Source organism: Delphinus delphis, chromosome 1 (genome assembly GCF_949987515.2).
Source record: "Delphinus delphis chromosome 1, mDelDel1.2, whole genome shotgun sequence".
Lineage (NCBI taxonomy): Eukaryota > Metazoa > Chordata > Mammalia > Artiodactyla > Delphinidae > Delphinus > Delphinus delphis.
This window is the reverse complement of record NC_082683.1, coordinates 86,789,113-86,799,289: the sequence shown is the minus strand read 5'-3', so window position 1 is coordinate 86,799,289 and position 10,177 is coordinate 86,789,113. Positions and strand designations below refer to the sequence as shown.

Here is a 10,177-nt window from a genome sequence, read left to right as displayed (position 1 = left end):
TTATTAACCTTGAATTTCAGCATTGGATGGTTAGTCAACCATGAGTCGGTCAACAACACTTTTTGACCATCTAAAATGAACAAATCATGGGGATATTGAGAATTCTGAAGGAAAATAGTATCTTATTCTTGAGGTGGATACCGTCTGAAAGAGAAGATAGAATGTGCACAAATCTACAGAAAAATATATACAGAAATATGGATACACCCAGAATCATTTGGTTTTTGTTTTTCTTTGCGGTACGCGGGCCTCTCACTGTTGTGGCCTATCCCGTTGCGGAGCACAGGCTCCGGACGCGCAGGCTCAGCGGCCATGGCTCACAGGCCCAGCCGCTCCGCGGCACGTGGGATCTTCCCGGACCGGGGTACGAACCCGTGTCCCCTGCATCGGCAGGCGGACTCTCAACCACTGCGCCACCAGGGAAGCCCCAGAATCATTTTGTAAGCAATAAAAAGAGAAGGAAGTGACTGGTGATGGGTGTTAGAATGACCTGGGTTAAGGCAGGCTAGATACATGTATGACTAAAGGTTAAACTTTATAGAATTTAAACACAATGTGCCAGACATAATGAAATGAGCATCAATAATCCTCATAACAACCTTGTAAAGTAGTTACGAGTATCATCCCTATTTTACCGGTGATGGAACCAAGGCAGGAAGAGGTTAAGCATTTTGCCCAGGTTCCCAGAACTGGTAAGTGGCGGGGCTGAGATTTGAACTGAGGCAGTACCAGAGTCATTGCTCTAACATTGCCCTGTGTGCCAAATAAGTATACAGGCTAGGTTTATCTGGGGACATAAAGACTGGGATTCCCTAACCTCGATGTAAATTTTATACGTGAAAACACTTCCCTGTTGTTCTTAGAGGAGTAAGTTCCTTAATTAATTCAAAGATTAAATATCTACAGTATACCATACACTGCTCATGCTGAGGACAGAGCAGTGAACAGGACAGACGAGGACCCGGCTTTGTTACACGAACAGTACTAGGCACACATAACACCGGAACAGTGCATTACAGTGCATTTTAATTTCAAAAGTAATGCACGTTTTCATCAGTTTGAATACATTACCTACGTTAGACTCTCCTTAATCCAAAGTTACATTTTAAAACTATCCTTTTAAATTAACACCATTCTTCCAAAAATTCTATTAAACAGGATTTAGAACCAGATTTGCAGTTTAAACACTCTTACAGTCTTAGAATGATTTTCTGAATGTAGCACTAGACCATGTATCTTTGTAGTAGTTATATTTTCATCGTATGATAAGTCTTGCTTGTCCATTTAGGAACAGTTTGCTCCCACTGCCCCAAATTGCTTATTACATAGGTTTTTCGGTGTTGTTTTCCTGGTAAGCACTAAGTAATTAGTTATTAAATGATGTCTGTAATAACATGGAGGGTAAAATAATTCTACATTAAAGAAAGTCACACTGCCATTATTATCTCATCCCTAAACCACCAATCACTTGCCAAATTTAAAAGGCCTTTTTTAGCTTAAAAGTGTTTTTTCCTGATGATAAAGGCCCATCTCTAAAAATCATCAGGCTACAACCCATTAACATGAATATTCTACAAATCTCCTAAGGTAATTCCACGTTGTAATGAGAAGGGCAGGGCTCTAGGAGTATTTTCATCCCCTCGCCTTGCATACAGGCTTCCTACCTGCTCTCCGGAGTGAAAGGTAAGCAGTGTCAGGTTCCACTAAGCTCCACCCCTCCCAAAGCCCCCTCAGTCGGCTGCCTAATCTTGCAGGCAGGGACCCATATGGCATCACGAAACGGGCTCCTTACATACATGCAGTTGCACAGCTACTTACATACCCACGCACACGCGTGCCTGCCCAACGTATGGGTGTGTTTTGTATGCCTGTGGTGTGAGCCCTCTGTCTCCCTCTCCTTTCACTTGACCCCTGGGGAATCCCGGCAGTACCTGGGAACTCAGGGAATAGCGAGGTGAGGCAAATGGCCCTTTTCCCTTCCCTAGGGGCTGCCACTGCTGGGTCCCAGGAATCTGCAGTGCCTCGTCTCACAAGCAGCTAATAAAGGGAAACTGAGAAGATGAGCCAGAGGAGACTACGTGAACGAGGAAGGGGCCGTTGTACAAGACATGATGCTTCGGGAACTCCCGAGCTATGATTTCTGTTTTTACATACAAAGCCCTAGGAAGCTGGAGCGGGAAGCAAAAAAACTCAGAATCTAAAATCCTCTGGGATGATGTTTCTCATTGCGCCTAGAAACTCGCGCTGGGCGTGTGTCCTGCACGGGGTTAAGGAATCCAAAGAGGCGCCGGCTGAAAGTCGCTGCGCGGAATCGGCACTTGGCGCTTTACGGGGTTGCGCTCCGAAGACGCGTCCGCGCACCATTTTCCCAGGCGTTGCGCGGGTTTCCTAAAACACCCAGCTGCTGCCTCAGAAGGGAGTTTCTAGAAGCTCCTTCTCTACTGCCTCCCCTCCCCCCCTTTTGGTTTTTACCCCTGTGAGGAGCTTCGCCTGCTCCACTGCGTCCGCCCTCCGAGGGGTACAGGTGCCGCTGTCCCAGCCGCCGCCGCCCGGTCCGCCTCTCCTCCGGGCGGGCCTGGGGGCTCGGCCCCGCGCAGCTGCATAGCAAACGGTGTCTCGCCTGGCCGCGACCCGCCGCCCGGGACTCCCCGCCCTCCCGCGCGACCCCGCGCCCGGGCGGGCGGTGCTTGCGGCGGGCAGGGGGCGGGGAGGGGAGCGGGGGTTCGTCCGGGGGTAGCCACCTCCTCCGCAGCCAGCCGGCGCCTCGAAACCCGGACCTGCCTCCGCCTCTTCCTCCGGCGGCTCCATCCTGCCTCCCGCGCCTCGTCCTCCCGCCGCCCCCGCCGCCGCGCCCCCGGTGGCTGCCTCGGCGGACCCGGGAGGGGGCCCGTCCGCCGCCCGCTCGGCTCGGCCCGGCCCGGGAGGCGTGCATGCCCCGGCTGCCCGCGGCGCTCACCAGCAGCATGCTCTATTTCCAGATGGTGATCATGGCAGGGACGGTGATGCTGGCGTACTACTTCGAATACACGGACACGTTCACTGTGAACGTGCAGGGCTTCTTCTGCCACGACAGCGCCTACCGCAAGCCCTACCCGGGCCCGGAGGACAGCAGCGCCGTGCCCCCCGTGCTCCTCTACTCGCTGGCCGCCGGGGTCCCCGTGCTCGTGGTAAGCCCGGGGGTGCCCGCCCTCGCCCCGACTGCCCTTTTCCGCCCCTCGCCTTCAGGGTTGAGGCCCCGCTGAGGTCGGGGCGCGGCAGCCTTTGCCTTCTAAGTTCCTCCAAGTTGGCGGCAGACCCTTCCCCAGAGGACATTCTTCTAGGGCGCGTCGGTATGGGTCCGAAGGAAGCCCCCAGCTCTCCCCACCTGCCGCCCCCGCACCCCCGCTACCCCCCGCGGTGGCTGCAACTTAGCGTGACACGGAGGGGGATGGGAGGGAAGGGGGCTGTAGACGGTAATGGGTGGGAGTCGGGGCTGGGGAGGAGGTGAGTTATCCGGTTGAATCTTGACTTCATCTACTTGTGGCCTTGCTCCGCTGGCTGCCACCTCTCACATTGCGACTAGAAGACGAGCAGCAGCGGGGCCAGCGGGAGGGAGACGGCGATCAACTGCTGGGGTGTGGAAGGGACTTCTGCTTCCAGAATCGGGGCGCAAATTCCCTTTTTACCGCCTCCTTCCCTTTCGAAAGGAAGTGCCAATTAGACTAAGCTGACCAGGGAACAGATATCTAAAAAAGAACATGAGACCTCTCCTAAATGAAGAGGCTCCAGTAGCAGTGCTTGCTGAAAAGCAGGAGCTGTGCCTAAATTACAGGATTTATTTAAACACTCTTCCATTCCCTGGGCGGCTTAAGTCCTTTTCTCATAGAGCTTTTCTGAGAATGCCTTTTGGATTGTGTGTGTGTCTATACGGGCACATGCACGCATATATATACACAGATATACATATGTAATTATTAGAATGATAATCGTATAATAATTTACATATGTGAATGTGGTGCAAAGTTATAGGTAGGAGAATTGGTGGTGTTTTTTCAGAAAATAATTATTATGGTTCCTTTAATACTGTCAAAGTATTGGAGGTTCCCTTCTTGTGGTACAGCTCATCTTGTCTCTCTCTCTCTCTCTCTTTCTCTCTCTCTCAACAGATAACTAATAAGAAATTAAAAATGAAGAGGGAAAGGAAAGGGACTTTTTTTTCCCAGTGGTTGAATGTGTAAATTGCAATAATGAATGTTAAGAATATCTGTTTTATCTGTTAGGTTTGGATATTCATGTTTTCTTTGATTTTAGAGGAAATGAGTTAATAATTTACAAAATAATGAAAAGTTCCTAACACACATAATGGAATTCCACAAACCAAGGAACTTCTTGATAACTTCAAAGTAACTTTATCACAGGTACTGTGATAGTTGACGTCAAATACGGCTCCAAGAATACTGTTTTGAAAAGTGTTAGACCTTGCACCAGAAAATGTTTTGTTTTGTTTTTTTTCAGTTGTAATTTGCTAAAATATATCAGACACCCCAAATCCAGCTTCATGTTTGTGTTCTCTGTCCTCTATTTGGAAAGCTGTAAGAGAAAAAAATAAATTGGTCATTCTTGGGCCCTTTTGCTTTCTGCAGATGTTGAGTTTCCAGACACATGTTTTCTAGGAGACTGAATAGCTCAGGGATTTTTCAAGGATTTTTTTGTTTTTTCTTTTAAGAAAAAAGCCTGTCACTTTCAGGACACTGGTTTGGGTACAGCCATAATCAGTAATGTCTGTAACTCATCCCTTGGTGATTACGATTCTGTGGCTTATTTAAATGAGATAGCACTTTTCAGATCCTAACCATCCATCCATGGTGGCAGGTGCCATTTAGAGACATAACATATTTTCCCAAAGAATTTGATTATTCTCCACTTAGGGGGAACCACAGAGGAGAAAGGGAATTAATTAGTCATTATTGAGCACCTGCTTTGTGCTGGGCACTGAATAGTCATGGCCACGTATACTTCTCAGAGCATCCCTTCCAGGAGATAGTCTCTCCAGTTAACATTTGAGGACCCTGAGGATCAGATAATAAACTAGAAGCACCTGAAAACAAAAATGGTGGGTGTGGTGTTTGATGCCTGTGAGACTGATGCCAAATGCCATACTGCTTGTCCTACTTCCAAAAAACATGTTCTCTGAAAGAAGATGAGAAAGGCTGCTTGGGTGGGGATCTAGAATATTCTTGAGAGATTTTAAAAGGGAGGATCCAACGTGATTTCCATGTTTCGATTTTCAGTTCATTAGTTACAAGAGAGAGAATTTGGGAGTCAGTCTGAAGAGAAGGAAATGTTGGATATTCAGGCTAGCTGTGCTGCTGGCCTTTGTTTCTGCTTCTGCTCTTCCCAATATTACACTCTCATAATGTGAAAGTTTGGGAACAGTAATGGCAGCCCTGCTTTTCCATTCTTCTCAAGAACACTGGCTTAGCACAGTCACTTTGCATGAAAACAATATTATTAATAGTAATGTTAGTAGTACCCATCATTTGTTGGGTTATATACCCTATACCTATCTAATACTTGCATTATCTATGAAAGCAGTTATTATTACTGTCACCTACCCTTTGGCAAAACTGAGGTTTAGGAAGGTTAAGTAACTTGCCCGAGGACCAAGGCTAAAAACATTACACCCAGAATTTTAACCCTACTGTGTCACGTTCCCAAACCTGCGCCTTTCTATTACAATATGCAAATTCAGCTTACTCATAAATCATTCTTCTAAATAAATGCCTCAAATGGCCTCTTTCCCCATCTTTTACATTTCTTGGACTGTAGTGATACAGATTCTTCATTATATATATTTTTAATCTTCAAAACTCATTCTAATCCTTAAAGTTAATTTTGAAAAGTAGCTTTCCTCACTGCCACAATCTGTGGTTTTGTTTCAAATTTGCCAAATTTATTTATCTAAAAATTAAAAGGAAAATATTCTTTAAATTTTATCACTTTTATATAGTGTTGACTTGGGGCACATGTTTGGAGTCTGACAAGTTTGGATTCAGATTCAAAGTGCATCCTGCTGTTATGGTAAGAGTTGGGGATTCTGCTTGCTGTGTAACCTTGAACAACTAATTTATAGCTCCTTGATCCTTAATTTTCTAAGTCACAGGATTTTGAATATTAAATGAGATATAATATATAAATATCATCCTTTGCCCATAGTTGATACTCCATAAGAGATCACTATTTCATTAACACTATTAGTAAAATAGTAATTCAGTAAATGCTTATTGAATTCCTGTGTTGCAAGCAGCATATCAGCCAGAGTGGGGGTTATAAAGGTAATTTCAGAAGTAAACCATGGTCACTAATCCTTAAGAGTTTACAGTAATTTGGGAAATTAGGTAATCATGCCAAAAGTCATAATGTAAATCACCATAATAAAAGTTTATGTACATACATATTTACATATATGTATATATACCGCAAAGACCTCTGGTGGTTCAAAGAGGACAAGATCATTTTTATTTGGAGAGGAGAAGAAAGACTTCATGAAGAAAAGGGTGGCTTTTGAGATGTGACTTGAAGGAGAGGCTGAAATGGAGTTTGAGTCAGGACATCACAGAAAGCAGCAGTGTGAACATGAGTGACTGCTTGGTAGCAGAAAATGCAGTCTGTACTCTTGAAACAGTGGTTGGTCTGTCTTGTTTCTAAGAGTGGTGTGTGGGGAATGCAGGGGTATATGGCAGAAGAGGAAGACTAGGGTCTCATTGCTGAGTCCTGGAATGTCAGGCTGAGTTTTTCTCCATTTATTGGGAATTGAGTAGGGACTTGTCTGATAGGTGGTGTTTTAGGACATTTTGGGGACAGTAGTGTAGGGCTCTTCTATTAAAATATCTGTGTAAGATAATTTTACACTCTAAATCCCTGAGTCTATTTTGTGTTGTGAAATATTACTATTTTAATTGTGTTTTCAGAAAACACCTGTAATTTGGGCTCATTTACAAAGATGACATGGTTTATAAACTCTTTGAAAACAGGTACTGTTCAGTTTGATCTATATGCACTCACCCAAGCACTACCTACAGAATTTACAGATATAAATTTAATTAGTGATCTTTGTTTTTCATTGATTAAAAGACCTGGTGATGACAATGGTTTCTGCCCCCCAAATTTGGATACAGTGGCCACTAGCCCCTATTGTACCTTAGATCTCTGAGCAACACAGATGATTTGAAGGAGACAAAGCTAGACCATCCCTCTTCATAGAGTCAGAATCAAGACAGAGAAGACCAGCACTGAGGGTTAGGGAGCATCTCTGATTGTTTATGCCTGCATCCCCAGGAAGCTCCCTCTGGGTTCCGAGACTGAGGCATGGAGCTACTGCCGCTATACCAAGGATGTTGCATCTTATATCCAGAGGTCCATCTTGTTAAATCAAAGCCTAAAGCTCTCCCATAGACCTCTCCTTCCTTGAACCTTGCCTTGGGTGCCCACTACTATCTCCACCCATCTCCACTCCTGGAATCCTATGAGTATAAAATGAGTTGACATTTAAGTACCAGAGTAGTGCCCAGCTGAATATGTGTTAGCTACTGTTAGTCCTCCCAAGGTTGGGATAATTCATCAAGACAACCTATTTGGGCTTCCCCGGTGGTGCAGTGGTTAAGAATCTGCCCGCCAATGCAGGGGACACGGGTTCGAGCCCTGGTCTGGGAAGATCCCACATGCCGCAGAGCAGCTAAGCCCGTGAGCCACAATTACTGAGCCTGTGCGTCTGGAGCCTGTGCGTCTGGAGCCTGTGCTCCGCAACGAGAGAGGCCGCGATAGTGAGAGGCCCGCGCACTGCGATGAAGAGTGGCCCCCCACTCGCCGCAACTAGAGAAAGCCCTCGCACAGAAACGAAGACCCAACACAGCCAAAAATAAATAAATAAATAAATGAAATAATAATAAAAAAAAGACAACCTATTTAAGGCACCTAGCAAAATACCTTTGTTAGTGGGTTCCAGGGCTGATAAAATATTTGAGGTGAACAGAAGCCACCTAGTTCAATTCATCACCCACAAAAATTGGGGAGTCTGAATAGCAAGAACACTAAAACTCAATTAGAACTCTGTTCTTCCAGTCAAGTCAGTGATTTCTGCCTTTGACGACTCCTCCGTTTCTTCAGCGGGCTAACACTAGTTAATATTTCCTATGTACCAGACACTGTGTAATGTACATTTAATGTGTTACTTCATTTAATGCTCACCATGATAGTACTGTCTTTAAACGTAGGCACTATCATTAAGCCCACTTTATAAATGAGAAATAGGATGTTTAGTGAGATTAGATGTCAGACTTGTATTAATTTTTTTCAGTCCATTAGTATAATTAATCTTCACAATAAACTTATGAAGGAGATTTGGATGTAAAAAGGTGAGATGACCAGTCCAGAGTCCCACAATGACAATGCTAGAATCGTCAGAGCCTGTGCATTTAGTTCTTTTGTTATGTACCTTTATCCTTACACAATAAACAAATCTTTAAAGATATTTAGTCATAGGGATTCAATACTAGAAGGGTTAAATATTTCTCAAAACTTTTATCTTCAATTTCATTTTTTTCTGGTTTGATGGGAAACTTTGTGTTCTAGTGTAGACAGTGGTTTCAGTGTGTAGTGTAGGAAATTGTTTTGTTTCCTATTAAGCTCGAAATGTTATGGAGAGGTTGGTGGCAGCGGGAGGGATTCAGAGATATTTCTGTTCTGATCTGCAGCCGCATTTCTTATCTCTGTGGCACACATTGGCACAGGGCTTCAGGCACCTGCTTTTCTGTGGAACCACCCTCTGGTTCTAGATCTGCAAACTGCAGTGCACGGAGAGCTGAGGGGACCTCTGTTTCTAAGACATGTTTCTTAAAATGGGACCTAACACTAGATTTGGGGGGGGGAGCAGTGAACACACTGAAATTATATTATAAAATACCGTATGTACATGTGTATGTATGTGTGTGTGTATGTATGCATTTTTCTAGTGAGAGCCTCCATGGCTGTATCGGATTGTCAGAAATGCCCAAGATTCCTAAAAGTTAAGAACTACTCTTTGAGGATTCATGGATCTGTTTAAACTCCTCCTTAGGTCTCTTAGGCCCTTGCTTTACTTAGATATTCTCATTCATATTCATTCATTCATGTTCACCCTCCCTCTTTCCCTTCTCCTCCCTGCATTCCTTTGATGGTCTCTCTTTTTTCATTTATCCCCTCCCCTTTGCAAACTGATTAGGAGATTGTGATGGGGGTAAGGGGAAGCAAAGGCCCAGGAACCTGAAAACCAGCTTGTGTTTCCTTTCCCTTCCTTTTCCCTGCCTCTCCCCCTCCCTTCTGCCTCTTCTCCTCCCACGCCCCTTCTTCCTTTTCCTCTCCCCTTCTCCCCCTCCATCCCCTGTCACTCATCATCCCTGTTGCTTCTCTGCACCAGTTACCTTATCTGAAAAATGTTGACTTATTCCTTCCTGCCTTTCCTACCTTTTGGAACTGTTCTTGAGAATCAAACGGATGTAAATGCACCTTGGAGACAATAAGTCACTTCATGCATATGTGGAAAACATAATGTGAGCAGATTACATGGGTGTAGCTGCTTGGTCATTGGAGATGGTTAGACTGCTTATAGCATGGCTTTGTCAGCTGAATACACTTTCTCTGCGGAGTAGAAAAACGGAAAAGGGTTTTATACTTCTTTTTTTATTTTCTTGTAGAAAGAAGAGCAAAAATAAAAAGACAACAGTGTGAAATGGCCTAACTAATTATTACAGACTATTACTCCAATACTCAATGCTGTTTTTCAAAATGTTTCAATAAGCTCTTACTGTCAAGATTATTATAAAGAATCATCCCATTCATTTGTGTAATTTGAAAGAAATAATGTTTCCAGGGAGCAATGTTGATACCATCTGTTAAGTGTGCATTGTATCATATTCATTTTTAAATTTGTACGGTACCCAAAAGTCATTATTTGTAAAAGTTTGGAATGATGATAATGGATCTACTCTGTGCTAGGCACAGTGCTATTACTTGACTTGTATAATGAGGGAGGCATAGTCACTGCCCTTCAGGAGTTCAAACACTATGCATGAAATTATATCTCCAAGCCTCAGCTTTCTTGTCTGTAAATTGAGATGATACTTAACATTATCTTTTAAGAATTAAACATAAGCATGCATTA

At 44.3% G+C, this 10,177-nt stretch overlaps 1 protein-coding gene across 3 annotated transcripts in view; it reads left to right on the top strand.

Moving 5' to 3' along the window:
- The first annotated feature begins 2,427 nt into the window (after positions 1 to 2,427).
- Positions 2,428 to 10,177, top strand: part of PLPPR5 (phospholipid phosphatase related 5) — a 130,368-nt gene continuing 122,618 nt past the window's right edge. For 2 of the 3 annotated variants that reach the window (XM_060006414.1, XM_060006413.1), the window contains exon 1: positions 2,807 to 3,167. In XM_060006414.1, the coding sequence (XP_059862397.1) occupies positions 2,931 to 3,167 (237 nt within the window). In that variant the 5' untranslated portion in view covers positions 2,807 to 2,930. Of the gene's footprint in view, positions 2,525 to 2,806; positions 3,168 to 10,177 lie in introns of those variants that run through there. The other variant, XM_060006415.1, reaches the window with a different exon arrangement.